The sequence below is a fragment of the Desmodus rotundus genome, chromosome 12, assembly GCF_022682495.2.
Source record: "Desmodus rotundus isolate HL8 chromosome 12, HLdesRot8A.1, whole genome shotgun sequence".
NCBI classification, from domain to species: domain Eukaryota; kingdom Metazoa; phylum Chordata; class Mammalia; order Chiroptera; family Phyllostomidae; genus Desmodus; species Desmodus rotundus.
The window spans coordinates 75743436-75760306 of record NC_071398.1 but is presented as its reverse complement, the minus strand read 5'-3'; the positions used below and the strand labels follow the sequence as shown (position 1 = coordinate 75760306).

The window sequence follows — 16871 nt, the reverse complement described above, 5'->3', positions numbered from 1 at the left end:
ATGGTCCTGGGGTTCCCTACTACTATACACAGGGAGGTAGGGAGCAGAAGGATGGATGTCACTGGAAGTTAAGTCACACTAAATGCAAACTTAACTTTTGAACTAGCTAGTGCAAAGACCTGCTATCAAATGGCAATGAGTACAGGAGACCAGGTTATAATTGCAGTTCCCACCAGCTGCCTGTGTGACTGTGCTTAAGTTCCTAAACATCTTTGAGCCTTAGTTATTAATCGTTAAAGTAAAAGGGTTGCACTTTATGCACTTAAGATTCTTGTTCACCCACTCTAAAAGTTTATGCTTCTAAGAATCACAGAGGGGGAAATGTTTGGGGAAGAATAAGTTGTAATAGAAAGGGGAGAGGATAACTGAATTTTGCTAATAGTGGGTCAGAAAGGGCATCAGCTCCATCTTCTCTGATAGAATCAAAAAGATCTTAAAAATAACCATCTGGCCATTAGAGATTAGTAGAAAATGACCAGACATACAAATTGATTTCAGGGTTTAGGAAATACACAGAATGTATTTATTCATGACATATTGAAGTTGGAATAACTGTTCTTTTTTTTTTTTCAATGCAAAGAAGGTTAACACCAAGATAAGCTTTTTAACTCCCCCCTCATGCCCACCACTGGCAAGCTAGCCAACTCTCCAAGGGTTCCCTTATCCTCATTCAGCCTGGGAAAGCCTAGCCACACACCATTCCAAGCCCAGGAAACACAGCCTTTTATTTGCAATAACCTGCTTAGGATGGAAACAAAAGGTGTCTGCCAATGTGCAACAATAAACCTGTTTGAGCCCATATTGGTCCCTTTCATCCCTAAATCTTAGATCATCTCACAGTGTAGGTTATAAAAATCCTGGATCTTTTGGCCATGGTTTTCCAAACTACAAGGCTAGTCAGCATGTCAGGAACTTCTTAGGGTGAAACTTCTGTTCCCACCTGTTTTCACTTATATCCTGTAAGCCTCCTAAGGGAATAAAGCAAAGCTGAGAGTAGTGACTTTAGGCCCAAGTGACTGCTGGGAGGCAGAAGGAAAGTAGGTAAACAAGACTCTAGGAGGAAAAAAACAGACAGAAACAAAAAGAACAGTGGAGACATGGGGGGAAAAGGAGGAGTTAAAGCTCAGTAGTCCAGCCAGAAGGAGGGTAGAAGGGGCAGTGAACTCGAGAGAATGCCTGGCTCAGGGAGGCAAGCAGGCAGCTGAAGCATGACTGAGCTCTGAACTTCAGAAGTAAATTTGAGCTGGAGTATATCTGAACTATGCAAGGTTATCTTTTAGGAAATTCTGCTGTCTATGAGGAGACACAGCTCTGTCCCTAAGGAGCAACAGAAAGAGAAGGAAATAGACAGTACCTGAAAAGGCAGGTAATTGCAGATAACAGAGTAACTCTCACCTATACGGCTCTAGCTTTTGTCTGATTGCACTGTAATACCAGGTACACCAGAGAACTGGAAACTTGAAGGACAGGCTAAGTTAGAAAGGAACGGAAGGCAGAAAATAAAAAAAAATAGTTCAACACTCAGGCTCTCAAAATTTAGAGTAAGAAACTACACCATGACTTCATAGGAGTAGCATAATTTCTGGCAGCCCAAGAACAACTGAAGAATGTAGAGCCCCTTTTTGATCAGGATATTGTGCTCTGAAGTCTCTCAAGTCAAAGTGACTTCACAAATCTTGGAGTTATGCCTAAATGAGGATTCAGGTGGGAGTGGCTCTGGGCATAAAGAAAAGCTCCAGGAGCCAAGGTCCAATTCTGATTTTGCCATGGCTATTCTCTTCATTGTGCGACACGAAAATTCACTATGTGACTGAGATCAGGGAGACATGACAGTGAAATCACCCGGTCAGGGGGCCAAGCATGGAAGTAGGTTAACCATTCTAAAAGTGGGTCCCCTCAGCATTCTGGGCCACAGCTCTCAGCGTGTTTTTCCCTGGGAGGTAACACTCCTCCACCCACCTGTCACAGTAATCGTAAGAAATAAGTAAACTAGGAGGAAGAGTATTTTTAACTCTGGAATTAGAGAAATGTTGAATCATCACCACCATCACCATCAACTCTTACTCAGGGAGCTGATTTTCTCTAGTCTGTGAAGTGGGGCTCTGGACCCAAGCACCGGCATGGATGGCAGCAGTTATGTGGGAGCATTCTGTTCCCTTACCCCACCATCCTAAATGTGTACCTGCTCAGCACTAACCCTCAGGCCAATGTACCTTAGATTCCCAAAACAGGCTAAGAAAGATATAAAAACCCTGCAATCAGGGGTTATACTGGCACATATACTTCCATACTTAATTTAAGCATCACTTAAATTTGAGACATAATATATTTTTATTAATTTGAGTTACTCATTTATCCAATAAATATTTACTGAGCACTTACTATGTGCAAGGTCCTGGGATATGAGTGAAAAACTGAATCACAGGTGCCAATGCTTGCTTAAAGGAGGCACATTAGTAAGTTTCCAAATCACACCTCTGCTGCTCTTAATATGAACAACTCATTAGAAGGAAATTAGTGAGTTGAATTGCTTTGTCTTTTAAAATGCTGGGAGTCCTAAAGACACTGGAACCCATGGGTAAATAAGCCAAAAATTAAGAACCCCCAAGGCAACTGAGGGCAAACAGGAAGATAATGTTAGTTTATAGGTGCTAGAGTGCTATGAAAACATGAAGGGATTCCATTAGTTTTAACTGGACACATCTGTAGCTTTGTTAACTTGAGTCTCACATCGTAAGGCTCTTAAGGGTGCATGAAATAGCCCCCCAAGGTATAGGTGAAGGTATATTAATAAATCTAATTAAAAATGCAATACAGTGGGTACAATCTGCACCAATACCACCACGAGCACCCGTTTTCAACTTGCTACACAGTTTTGTTTTAAATCGCATTGCAGGTGAGCGTTGTGAATACTGTGAGTGTTGTTTAGGTGAGCCACCCTTGGCCAGCAATGCAGAAAGGGATCTTCCCCCATAATCCCTGCCCCACAACCACAGACACAAAATGCATGCTTTGCAAGAGAAAGCAGTGTAGCGATAATGTGCAGAAAGGCTGGGTTTTGTGGTCAGAGAATTTTAAGTTTAAAGCCCTTCCCATCTCAACACTTACTGAGGCCATCATATGGATGAGTTACTTAGCTTCTCTGAGCCTTAGTTAGTCTCTAAGTATTAGCTAACTCATCCTTAACATGTATATAACAATACCTATTAAAAGGGTTTCTCTGGAGTAATGAATATAGAGCACGTAACTTGAATCTTGAAACAGAGGGTGATCGATAAATATTGATTCCCAACATCTTGTGGAATTCTAGAGCTTCAGCCCCTGGATGGGCGACCCTCTTTCTTGGCCTATTCTTAGCATGTTTCATTTGCTATTGCTTCTTCACTGGCAGATGTTGAGCTTAGTTCTCACAACAGAATATGCTCAGCAACTTTGTTTCCTTTATTAAATAAATATTTATTAAGCACCTTCTATCGACATGTGCAACATGCTGTATTAGGGCCAGTACTGAATGCAAAAATAAATTAGATATCAATCCTACCTGCACGAGCTGTGTGATTTTGTAGGGAAGCCAAATGCGCAGTACGAAGTAGAGTGATGCATAATTTAAGGAAGGCAGATAATTATTGTAACTCAGAGAAATGAGAATCATTTTCACCTGGGTCAAATAGGGAAGACTTTTTGAAGGAGATGCCACAGAAAATAGGCTGTAAGGGTGAATAGGGCTTGGGTGTGTGAAGATGGCTGAAAGGCATTATCAATGGAGTTATTATAGTAAAGGGGATGTATGCAAGAAAGCAAAGGGGTTACAGAAAGAATTCCAAATAGAGTCATGTATCTGGGATATGGGGTGAGTGAAGTAAAGACAAAGTTGAGAGGCACATTGGCTTCAGACTGAAGAGGATCTTAAAAATCCAGGCTAACAAATCTGGATGTGATCTGTAGACAGTGGGAAGTTAGTGAAGGTTTCTGAGCAGGGAAACAATATGACCAATATGATCAGAGGTCTCATTTATTTTTCTTTTATTTGAGGGGACTCCCCTCACTAATGGTCCTGTGGTTTCAATGTCTGAATTTCCCTCTAAGGACCCTTCCTGAGAAGAATTTTCTCTATTTACACTTCAAAGTCCATGTAGCCCTTTCAGGGCAGTCTTTTTTTTTTTTTTTTTAATTTTATTGTTGTTCAAGTACAGTTCTCTGCCTTTTCCCCCCACCCCAGTCTAACCCCCAACCCTCCCTCCCTCCTTCCCATTTCCATCCCCCTCCACCACCCTGTTTATTGTCTGTGTGTCCTTTACAATTGTTCCTACAAACCCTTCACTCTTTTCCCCTGAAATTCCCTCCCCTCTCCCCTCTGGTCACTGTCAGCCTGTACTCAGGGCACTCTTTTAAGTTTTCCTTTCCATTCTGAATCCATTGATGGAATTGCGCTGATGTCATAAGTGATTGTCATGATCTAAATCCAAAGAGGGCACTAGCCTTTCACAACACAGGGAATAATTTCTTCTACTTATCCATGTTTCTACTGGTACAGTTATAGTCACTCATTTGCTCCCACAGAGTGGCCATTTAGAATTTATCACTATGGGTGTACAATTTTACAAAAACAGAAAGAAAACTTAAGTACCTTCCTAAATTAGGGGGAGAAATGTCACCCCCAGAGGGGAAAATAAAACAGTTACCTCTTACGCAGTCTCTTAAAACACTACAAACTAGAGTTCCCTGTAAGCCTAGAGAGATAATATACCAAGTATATTATAAATATGACATTTATTGGAGATCATTTGTTTAATTATAAGTCCCCTCACTTGAACAATTTAGTTTGGTTTGAATGACTTACATCACCATTTCACTTATTCATCCTATGCAGAAAAAAATGCCAGCAAAATGCATGAGGGAAGGGATGAAATGAATGTAAGCAAGGAGAACAGAACTGAGAATGCAGATAAAAAGCAAAGATGAAAGAAGGCGCAGGAGAGTGAAGATTAAATCCATGCTGTTGGACAGAATACACACTCAGCCTGATTAGGGATAGACATAGCACAGTGCCGATTGAGATGGAATGAATTACCAGACCAATTAAATGTACTGAGCCCACTAGGGCATAATGCTAAACATGCAGAGATGAGCAAGGTAACACCCATGCTCTCAAGCAACTCAAAGTTCAAATAAGGAGACTGATAACTAAACAACTAAGTGGCAATACAATGGGCTGAAATACTATAAGAAACAAAAAGCTGTTGAAAACTTTTGAAAACACCATTAGAGAAAGAGGATCCTGGAGAGGTGTGCCATTTGTGTGCCTTTAGCTAAGTCCCTGAACCTCTCTAAACCTCATCTCTAAAAAGTAATTGTATCTGGTTGCTTATCTCTCAAGTTTGTTTTATCATTCAATGAATTCATGGTCTGCAAACTGAAACTCCTATGCCAAGTTATGAGATGGCTATTTCCTCTGTTCATTTGAGCAAAGTCCTGTTCAGTGATTACTTTGTGCACTGGGTTCCAATACTGTGGGCTGAGGACTGACCCTCTCTGGCTCCTCCCTTCCCTCTACCACTCCAAACTTTTAGCACAACCATTTGACTTCCTACTGCATGTTAAAGCAGTGCACCCACAGTACACATCCTGAAAAATAATATGACAGCAACTTCAGGTTGCCTCCATCCTTGATGCTCACAGAAAGCAGCAGGGGGAAATTCTAGCACCCAGGGAGAGACCCTGCAGGATGGGAGAGTCCTTGTCCTCTCCACACCACCTTTCTACCTTGCCCTCATCTTTGCTGCCTTTCTTCATCAGCATTTTCCCGTCCCCTTTGTGCCTACTTCTTTCTACCTGTTAGAGATTTTCTGTTTTCTCTGTTTTACTCCCCTTCCCATTTGGCCATCAACACTTCTGTTTGAGAACAGAGTAATTTGTAAATCTCCAATAGCATGTCTATGAGGAATTCTGGAGAGAGGGCATCTCCATGGAGGCCTGCAAAACCCTGAAACTATCTCTCAGAGGCATATTCAGACAGAAGGAATCTCTCTAACTCCCCCATCCTTACCTCTCTCTCCTTATCCCCTTTCCCTTTCTCCCTCTTCCTTCTCCCTTTTCCACTCTTTCCCTCCTGATTCTGCAGTTCTCTTCCTCTCCCCTTTCTTCTCCATGGACCCTAAACCTGTATGTCATTTAGCTTTTTCGTTTAGCACCCCTGCCACTCTGTCCTTTCCCCTCACCTCCTCTAGGTCCCAGTGCTGCCTGCTTCTTGTCCTCTCTTCCTCTACCCACCCCCCTCTCAAGCAAGCACACTGCCACAACTGAAGTTATTCCAGAACTCGGGTCTGGATGGGTACCAGCTCAGAACTCTGCTCGGCAGCCTGTGACCTCACTGAATTTTGTGCACTGTGATTGGCTATTTGTGGGCTTATGGCTGGAGAACCTAAAAAGATCCATTTGGACTATTTCTTTGTCCCTCCACCCCTTCAAATTGAATTGGGGAAATAGACCCTTGACACTATGCAGTCACAAAACTGTTTATGGGCTGCTTGCTAGGAAGAGAGAGATTTGTTGTGCCAGAGGAGTGAGCAGAGTCAGTGACATAAAGTGGACAATTGGACTGAGGGTGAAGGAGGAAAACTTGAGAATTTGAGCACCCAACAGAAGGTAACAATCTAGGAAGGGTGGGGGTAACTTCTGCCTTCACTGCAGTGTCTGTCTTTCTACAGTGGTAGAGTCTTACCTGAAACAAATAGAACTTTGGATTTGGATCATTTAATTTCTAGTCTTGCTCTTCTATTTACATGACCTTAGGCAAGTCACTTCATTCTGTTTCCACTCTGCAAAGTAATAATGATAACACAGGAGTACTGGTTCTACAGGTTTATTAAAGAGCATTTAATGTGAAAATATTTTCTAATTGTTAAACCTATAGTTATTTTAGTAGATAATAGAGTTTAGCAGAGTGAATCCTGGGTTATCTTTCATTTTCTCTGTAGGGTCCTCCACCATGTCATGTTTATCCCTTAATATGCCTCATTATCCTCACCTGTGAAGTGGGAGAACTGGGCTAGATGACATCTAGAATCTCTTTTGGCTCCAACATGATAAGATTGACTGATAAAACATAGCATCCTCCTTTTATTCACTCCTAGGAGGAAAAGTTAACTTCCTTTTTCAGTACTTTAGTTAGTCTCTCCTTTTTGTAAGAAACCCACCTTCTCTTGGGTATTCTGGTGAACTTACTCTTCACAGGGCCCTACCTTTCCCCACCTATAACAATGGAAGTTCAGATACCAAACTGCAGCAGCATATATGTAGGGCTCATCCTTGATGGAGATTCTCTCCCCAGGCTACTGGCAGGAGCAGGATTTGGAGCTGGGAACTCTGGCTCCACTCGACGAAGCCATCAGCTCCACAGTCTGGAGCAGTCCTGACATGCTGGTCAGTCAAGGTGAGAACCCAGGCCCCCTCATCTCTGTGTCTCTCACTGACCTCAACCCTCCTCACATCATCTCCCATTCATGTCACCTTCCCCCTGTATTCTACTCCCCTCCTTATCACACAACTTTTTCTCCTTTTCATCTGACATTGTAGTTCTTAGATCTACACCAACATTTATAGTATCTACTCCTTCCCTTACAATATAGAGACCTCTGTACCCACTACACCTTCTAAAAGTAAAATGATTCCAGGAGGAGTGTATTACCCAGAATAAACAGGTTCTAGAAGACATAGTCAAGGTATAAATCTTCATAAGGAACCATGGACAATGGAATTACTCATCAAAAATTGGTATATAGCTAGCAGTAAATGAAAGGCTTTCCAAACCTTTCATTGAGATATTCAAGGAATATATCACTCTCAAATTTACTCAGCCAGCTCAGTCCCTGGCTCATTCACCTCAAAACCAGTTTTAATTCTCATTAGATGATTACTTGAGGGGCATTCCAATGAAATAAGCACTGCATTGAGACTCAGAAGAATGAAGTTCTAGTCCGAACTAGAATCACTGATAAGTAGAATGATCTTAGGCAATCACTTCACCTACATTGCCTCATTGTGTACATTTTTTAAATGAGGGAATTGGATTTCATTATCCCTAAGATCCCTTTCAGTTCTAATGTTTTATGATTCTAAACACTAAATCTAGTGGCCAGGCTTTGTGCTTTAATTTGGAGACAGCTATCCCGAAATATTGATATGAACTCTAGCACATGCCACCTTCACCCCTTGGTGCACCTTCTCTGCCAGGAGTGCTTATTGTTTGTTGGAGACAGATCTGTGGTGACCAAGGGAGAAAAAAATAAGCAGACAGGGAAGAGGTAGGGTCAGTGCCATTGGGAGCATAGGGATGGTCTAAGTTATGCAATTAGGGAATGTAGAAAATATGTTCCTTGGCTTCCTATTCAGAGGAGAATAATGCTGGTTAAGTAATTTAGCTCCATAGAACAAATACTATGGATGTTTCGGAAGCAGAGCTGGGAGGTGCTGTTTACTTTAGTTCTGTAAAGGTCAGTGCTATTGGGTCACAAAAAGTCAGTCCTGAAGATGGGGAAATCAACATTGGGAATCAGAATCAATGCTGTAATTAATCAGAATTAATCAGAATTAATGCTGTGGGGGGAACAGAGCAATAATACTGGGAGGAGGAAGCAAGTGTCACACTGTCCAAGGGGCTCAGAGTTATGCCTGACTAAAAGCCACATATGGAATTCAAATGGCTCATTCAGGTGATACCTTGTTCTTTTTTTTTTTTTTTTTTTTTTGGACTTGTCTAATGAGAGAGGGATTAGGGAACATTTCCATCACATTGAAGGGAAAACTAATCCTTTGCTCTTTAACACCAGAGTGGTAATTCGGTTTGTGTGTTGGGAGGTGGGTAGTACTAATACTGAAGAAATATATTAAGGGAGCTGATGAAAGAAAGGAAGTTATTGCTGGAGGAATTAAAAAATTTGTGTCAAAATGTGTCAATTGAAAAAAAATTCTTCATTTGTTTTGAAGTTTTATCAGCTACTTCTTGTGTAAATGAATGTGTAATCCAAGCGCTGGCCTGGCCTTTTGCTCTCTTTTAGTTTTGGGGTTATCAGTCACAACTGCTTCTTTTGTTCTTGCTCATAAAGGCAGGTGGTAGCAGGAGGCGAAACATAGAATGACAGATATTTATCTGTGTTTTCAAAGGCGACTGGTAGAACTCTATGAGAAAAGATAACTGTGAAGTAGTAAGTGTAGATTTGGAGGGCCTTTATTCCTCTAAGTGTTTGTGGCCACGTCAATTTATGAAGCAAATATTCAACAAGTGACTGCTTTTCTGTGTATTCAAAACAAGAGGAAATAAGGGTTCTCTCCCAACCACTTCTGTTCCTTCCCCCAAATCCTTCCCCTGTGATGCCTTGAGATACAGGACCTGGATTTTGAATGGTCTGAATTAGATGAAGTGGACTTTGGCCTAGAAATGGGTGGAGAGGCTAGGACTTGCTCAGAAACTAACCCTATTTTACTCTTGCAGACAGTCAGCCCTGGACATCTGATGAGACAGTGGTGGCTGGTGGCACCGTGGTGCTCAAGTGCCAAGTGAAAGACCATGAGGACTCATCCCTGCAGTGGTCTAACCCTGCTCAGCAGACTCTTTACTTTGGGGAAAAGAGAGGTAGTGTTATCTCTCTCTGAGGGAACCATGGGCTGGGGAAGGGGATTGCGGCACTGAGAGGAAATGTTACTGTAGTGCAAAGGCTTATTGGTTATGAAGGTATGCCTATTTGAGGAAGCAACAAGACACTGGTTCCTCACTTTGTGTCAGAAAAACTTTATTATTACAGCTCTGACCTAGTCCATGCATGGTCTAATAGGGTTCTGGGGTGACTTTACCACAAAAGAGCAGTAGGAGACAGCTGATATCAGTGTTGACATATGTGTCTTACAAGGAAGCTCTCGAGGTCCAACCTACTTTTCCGGGTACCTCTTAGGCTACTGTGTCCAATGGCCCAGGAAAGTGACTGAATGGCCTAAAGACTGTTAAAACTCAGGAACAGTATTTTCCCCTTGACCCAAATCACACTGGACCCACTCCTCTCAAAAAGCTGACTTGAGATTGAAGATGAACATGAAAGGTGCCAGTAAAAGCCTTGCTTCCCATTCTCCCAATTCCCCCCAGCCCTTCGAGATAATCGGATTCAGCTGGTTAAATCCACACCCCATGAGCTCAGCATCAGCATCAGCAATGTGGCCCTGGCGGATGAGGGCGAGTACACCTGCTCCATCTTCACTATGCCTGTGAGAACTGCCAAGTCCCTCATCACTGTGCTGGGTGAGGCTCCCAAACCCCAGTGTCACTGCAGCATGTTTCTGTGCAAACAAATCTCCCTAGGTGTGTCCCTGAAAGAGCTTAGAGCCAGACAAGACTCGAAGCCTTTTGGAAAAGTTCAGCCTAGATTTCCTTTCCAATGGAACAAAATGCAAAGAGCACTGACTTCTAGTTAATCCTCCTCTGCTTACCATTTGCTTTGGGACAAATGTCTTATTCTCTCTGAGCCTGAATTTCCTAACATGTAATAGAAGGATGATAATGTCTGTTCCACCTATCTCCCAAAATTATATGAGTGAAACATTAGAAGTGCATGCAATATATGATTATAATGTCCAAGTTGAGTACCCCAGTTGCTTACATACTCTCATTCTATATTTTATTCTATATTTCAATTTCCTTCTTTGCTTCCCTGAGCTTCACACTATTTCTGTGGCCACTCAGCTGTGTTCAAGTGTGGTACATCTCCCCACTCCCAAGCCTCCTCATCCCGGATCTTTCTTCCTTGTTCTCAGGGAGGAGATCAAAGAGAAAAATATCTAGTCTTTTGCCCATCATAACTAAAGTAGGACCCAGGTATCCAGTCCCACTGAGAGGCTGTCTCAGCAGAGAGAGCTAAGTGTAACTTCATGGCCTCTTCTTCATATTCTGGCCATCCCCTATGCATGGTAGGAATCCCTCAGAAGCCCATAATCACTGGCTACAAGTCGTCATTACGGGAAAAGGAGACAACCACCCTAAATTGTCAATCTTCTGGAAGCAAACCTGCAGCTAATCTCACCTGGCAAAAGGGTGAGCAAGAACTTCATGGTAAGTTCCTCCTACCTTGGGGTTATAGGAGGAGGTGGTACTGGAGGGAGGAGAGGAGAGAGGGAGGTGTACATGTGTATATACACACAAGGCATGCTGTAGAAGGAAAAAGCAGAATGACATTCTGTGCACACTTGTGTGTGTATGTGTGTGCATATCCATTTCATAACTTTCTAAGTTTGTGTAAGCTGAAATTCACCGTCTTTATGACTAATGTGGGGCCCACACAGTATCTGTATGTTAGGGCTCACTCTGTGTCTGTGTGTGTGTGTGTGTGTCTGTTTCTGCACTCTAGGAGAACCAACCCGAATACAGGAAGATCCCAATGGTAAAACCTTCACAGTGAGCAGCTCAGTGACATTCCAGGTTACCCGGGAGGATGATGGGGCAAACATCATATGCTCTGTGAACCATGAATCTCTAAATGGAGCTGACAGATCCACTTCTCAACGCATTGAAGTTTTATGTATGTCATGGGCTTGTGGGTGAAGACAGATCAGGTGTGAGATGGGATGTGGAACAGGCACAGATAAGTGGATGATAAAAACAAAATGAGATAAGAGGTAATAGGATTAGGTGAAGGGTCAGCAAACTTTTCCATAAAGGTCTCAATAGCAAACATTTTAGGCTTTGGAGGTTGTATGGTTTCCATCTCAACTACTTATCACTGCTGTTTTTGCAGGAAAGTAGCCATAGACAATATGTAAACAAACAAACATAGCTGTATTTCAATAAAATTTTATTTACTGAATGATGTAGCTGGCGGGATTTGATCCAATGGGTACATTTACCTACCCCTGAAGTAAGCCAGTATGGTGCAACTAGCTTATAAGTTGTAACTATAGCAAATCAGGAGTCAGAAGACACAGGCTGTAGTCTGCCCTGCACCACTTACTGGCCATGTGATTCTAAGGAAATTACTGTACCCTCCCTGAGCTTGATTCTTTATATACCAAATGAGAGCATGAACACGGGGATCACTAAGCCTTCCTCCTGATCTAGCTTATGATGGTTTCAAGAAAATACAGGTTGTAGGAAACACAATCTCTTTGGCAATCATTATTCCCAGATCTTTTCCTACAGTTCTCTTGATCTACAGTCTACCACAGCTCTTGATTTTTCTTAGGATTCTGACCCCAAATGGCTACTACTATGATCACTACTTCTAGCCTTTCTGAGGATCCTCATCCCTCTATGGAATATGCCTTGAGTAGGGACAGAGAACTTCCCTCTTCACCTGAGGAAATTTGTAAATTTTAAAAAAGAACTTTTTTCAGTGGAGGAACCAAGGGAGAAAGAAAATAAAGTACAAAAGTAAAAGATAAAGACTTTTAAAGTAATGTACTTTTTGTTCTAACTCATCTAAAGGTTAGTATTTTTCTAACATAATTAAAACCCTTACTCTCTTGTAGAAGATTTAGGACTGACTTCATGGCTATTTAAATCAAATGCTAAACTTATTGCTGAGACTTGAACGTGAGGTAGGTTGGAAGTACCATCATTTTCCATTTAGCAGACTCTCAATTTGGAAGCAGATAACATGGATTCTGGCTGCACTGCCTCTACTTACTAGCTGTCTCAACTTTCACCAAAGTATGTAATCGCTTAGTGTCTCCTGCCTACTTCATTAAATTTTCTTGAGGATAAATGGAACAAAAGCTATGAAAGCAGTTTGTAAACTTCAGAGTTCTATATTCCTATAATTTTTTCTCTGATTATTAGTTCTGAGGGTGAAGCCCCTGGCCTTGGGCTTCTTCTCCCAAGTCTGGGCCCTGGCCAGGGCAAAGAAAGGCCCTCCCCAGTCTGAGTCCCAAAGACTTCTGTTAGGTACCAGACCATCTGGCAGTTACTCTCCAGGGAGCTTTTTGGTGCGGTTGTGATCAGCAGTCAGTCACCAAATGCTATCTATAATCGAGGCACCATGCTAGAGGTTTCTATGGCTGTGGGGCCCCTGAACACCCATTCTTTTACCTGGCCTGATTCTCTTTGTCCTGTTTCATTTGGCCGAAACATGTTCGTTAACCAATTGTTAAGGTTGGTTCTATCCTTAGGGGAAGCTCAGTGTCTTTATCTGTTGTTCTAAACCAGCATTTAGTTGTATTGTTCTTTGCAGTCATCTGGACCTAGTTTCCTTAGCAGCCCTTTGGTGTCAGTGGCAGATGCCATTATTCCTTTGCAAAGCCTATCTATACCGTGTCAGTGCCTTTTTGCAGCTAAAATATGATCCCCATCTCTTGCTGTTTCAAAGATCACCCTTCATTTTGGGGCTGACCATTATTTAAAAATGATGTTTTTGTTCAAGCATTGCTGCCAGCTTAAGCTCCCTTATAGAACAGAGAGAATTGAGAGGTTATGAGCTCAATAAATGATCAAGTTCAAGCGTACTTTTCTGTCACAAGTGTGTACTAAGACCTATTTATGTGCTAGGTAGTGTGCTAGGCACAGATGAACCAATGATACCCCTTCTCAGCTCTCTTTTAGACATCTCTCAGGTCCTCACCCAGGGCAGATTGTTCAGAACCCTACTCTACAAGGTGGCAACCAGTCCTTCAAACATTCAATGGCAATAGCTGTCTTTGCTGACAAGAAATAGGGGGAGAAAAGTCTTTGTTCATAGTGTCTTGGACTCCTGAGGCATTTAGGGGTGGAAGCTGTAATGGGTAACAGAATGATTTTGAGATCAAGGCGATCTCCTGAACAGTGTGGGAGTTTCGTGTTGACATAATTCCCTTCTCCACAGACACACCAACGGCGAAGATTAGACCAGACCCTCCACATCCCCGTGAGGGCCAGAAGCTGTTGCTACACTGTGAGGGTCGTGGCAATCCCGTGTAAGATTTCTTTCCTGGTGTCTAATACAACTCCGTACTCTCAGATTGTGATCTTTACATAATGTCTTCCTATCTCCTGTGTACTGTCTGAGCCTCTCATTTTCCCTGACACTAACAACATTCATCCTCTGTTTCTCCTGCAAAGCAGTAGTAGTGGGGAGGGCCCAGTCCCTGGCTCCCATAAGGAAGCAAGTTACAGTAAGATACAGTTAGAAAATTTCCCTTTTCTCCAAATTGAACCTCAAGATGTCACCCTCCCTCTGTCTCTGAGCAGCTCAGTGTTTCTGGCTCATATAACTTCTTGAGCTTTCATCAAACGGTCCTTGAGTTCCCTGCTCCGAGTTATATTTGTCTCCCTTTAGCCCTGACCTGCTCTCTTCTGAACACTCAACAGCCCCCAGCAGTACCTATGGGAGAAGGAGGGCAGTGTACTACCCCTGAAAATAATCCAGGAGAGCGCCCTGATCTTCCCCTTCCTCAACAAGAGTGACAGCGGCACCTACGGCTGCACAGCCACCAGCAACATGGGCAGCTACAAGGCTTACTATACTCTCAATGTGAACGGTGAGCCCACCTCAGTTTTCCTCCAGCATCCCTCTCCTCCCCTTCTCTGTCCATGTTACACTTTCATCTTTCTGTCACCTGAGAGCACCCCCAGATGGTGATTTGGAGTAGAGTAGAAGGACAGCAGATCCCCATTGAGGGCCTGAAGACTCAGCTCCAGATCCACTCTGGAATGTGCAGTTAGGAAAGATAAATGGAATGGAGGGCGCCCATGGGCCTTTCTTTAGCAGTAATGACTCACGTGACACCATTCTCCAACCCCTGCATTCACCAGGCAGCAAGAATAACAATTCTGTGTATAGAGGCCCCAGAGCCTCTCAAGTATGGGTGTAGATGCATTTTCTGTTGCAACAGGCTGTTTTCAGAGTTGCTTCTCCTGTGACTAGTATTGGATGCATACTGCTGTTCTTGTCTCCCTTCCTGCAGACCTGGGTCCAAGCAGGAAATGGAGATGAGTTTGTATTATGCAAGGAAATAGTCAGAATCTTTTCTCAGATGCCATATCTTCTAGAGGAAATAGATGATGCTTCTTCTCTAAAGTTGTTCCCAAAGGTGTGACCACAAAACCCCATTTCAGAAGAGACAGGCTGACAGAAGTCCCTTTATGGAGAGTGAGCAGGAGATTTTTTGAAGATCCCAGTGGCAATGGGGTCTTGCCAAAAAGTCTTATAAGCCTTTCCTCAGAATAGGGAAATGCATTTGTCAAGGGGACATCAGAGGCTCCTTTGAGTGAAAAGCCCATTAAAATTGGCCTAATCAAGCCTGAGGAGACAAAGTAGGTAAGACAAAATATATAATAAGCAGTCAGTGAGGCATCTAGACTCAAGTTGACTCTGTGGAAAAACAGTAGTTCTAACATTGACCAGCCTCCCAGGGATAAGAGACCTGAGGGTGTCTGGATGGGGTAATTCTGACTCCACGGCAGACCTCAGTATTATGGGGACTGTCTGGGCACCACAAACAGCTAGATGCCTGAAGCAAGGACAATGCCCTGAGGTACAGTATCTGCCCCCAGATCTCTCTGGACAAACCGTGATGATGTTTGGCAGTGAGAAATTTCTGGTGCTCTGTGGTTGGCTTCTTTCTAATCCTCCCAGCTTGTGCTGGAAAGCGAGTCTTGTTTGACTGAACTGCTTCCAGTGCTGACACCTGGTGGTAGAATGGGTTACTGCATCTTGAAGGAATATCCTAAGCCGTATGAAATTAAATGGTGTTCCACCTAAAGAAAGAGGCCTGTCATGGATGACCCAAGAGGTCGTGTTGACCATGGAAACCTGTTTTCCTAGGGAATTTATATTTCCTTAGTCTCAATAATAATTAACCAGGATTTATTTTTAATGTGTACTGTCTCTCATATACTCCCTAGGAGAAAGACAGTGGGTACCTTCATTCCCCTTCTTCCAACTTACAGTAACACACCCTCCATCAAATTACGGATTCCCTGGACTCAACTTCTCCATCCCTCCCAAGTAGAATATTAAAAACAGAGCATAAACGTTTTATTTTCAAATAAGGCATAGATAGGCAAGAGACAGAAAAGCTGGCCTAATCAAGCCTGAGGAGACAAAGTAGGAGAGACAAAATATATAATAAGGAGTCAATGAGGCATCAAGATTCAAGCTGAGTCTGTGGAAAAACAGTAGTTTTCCCATGGGTTGGAGAGTCATATCTATGGTGAGTATAATTTTGGACACAGCATTGTATCCTGGGCCTGTGCAGTGTCTTCTCAGGTATTTGAGATGCTGCTATGTGGCTGGTAGTGTTCTTAGCATGCCTAGCCAATCTGTGCTGGCAGAGACATTGGCCATCATTGAAGGCAGCATGGTGGGACTTCCTTGAAGAAAATATGCAACTTACCACAAATGTTTGGGTGGTGGGAAGTAAAAATGCTGTTGCAGACCCCCTGATGAGACTTACCAGAGGACTTGGGTTTTGCTGGAACTTTAAACTCCTCTGCCAAGAAGGAACACTGTTCTTTATACAGAAGGTCACAGTCTACCTTAGCTTGTAAGGTGTTGTCAAAGTACCTAATTCTTGAATCCATCAGTTTTTTTACTGCTCCTTGTCTATCTGATCTCAGAGCAATGGGTTAATAGGTTGAGAAGCCCTTGTAGAGAATCCATCTCAGAATATCAAGTGAATGGTAGAGTAAGAGGGCTTTGGGGATAGGGAAGGAGTACTCTGATAATCCAGAAATTAGAAGAAATAAGTATAGAAACAGAGAAAGAGACTGACAGAGAGAAAAAGAGCAAGAGCGAAATCTCAAAAGGTGATTTAAACATTAAAGCAATGATCTTTGACTTGGCTAAGATCAAACTTCAGTGCCATGAACTCAACTAAAAGAGTTAGGGGGAGGATATGTATCTATTTACTCACAAATA

General features: G+C 42.6%; 1 protein-coding gene across 3 annotated transcripts in view; it reads left to right on the top strand.

Moving 5' to 3' along the window:
• CADM3 (cell adhesion molecule 3) overlaps positions 1-16871 on the top strand; it is a 31053-nt gene that overhangs the window by 11097 nt on the left and 3085 nt on the right. For 2 of the 3 annotated variants that reach the window (XM_053915202.2, XM_024574742.4), the window contains exons 2-8: positions 7331-7432; positions 9491-9631; positions 10136-10288; positions 10958-11095; positions 11391-11561; positions 13836-13926; positions 14321-14490. In XM_053915202.2, coding sequence (XP_053771177.1) covers positions 7331-7432; positions 9491-9631; positions 10136-10288; positions 10958-11095; positions 11391-11561; positions 13836-13926; positions 14321-14490 — 966 coding nt within the window. The remainder of the gene's footprint in view (positions 1-7330; positions 7433-9490; positions 9632-10135; positions 10289-10957; positions 11096-11390; positions 11562-13835; positions 13927-14320; positions 14491-16871) is intronic. The other variant, XM_024574732.4, reaches the window with a different exon arrangement.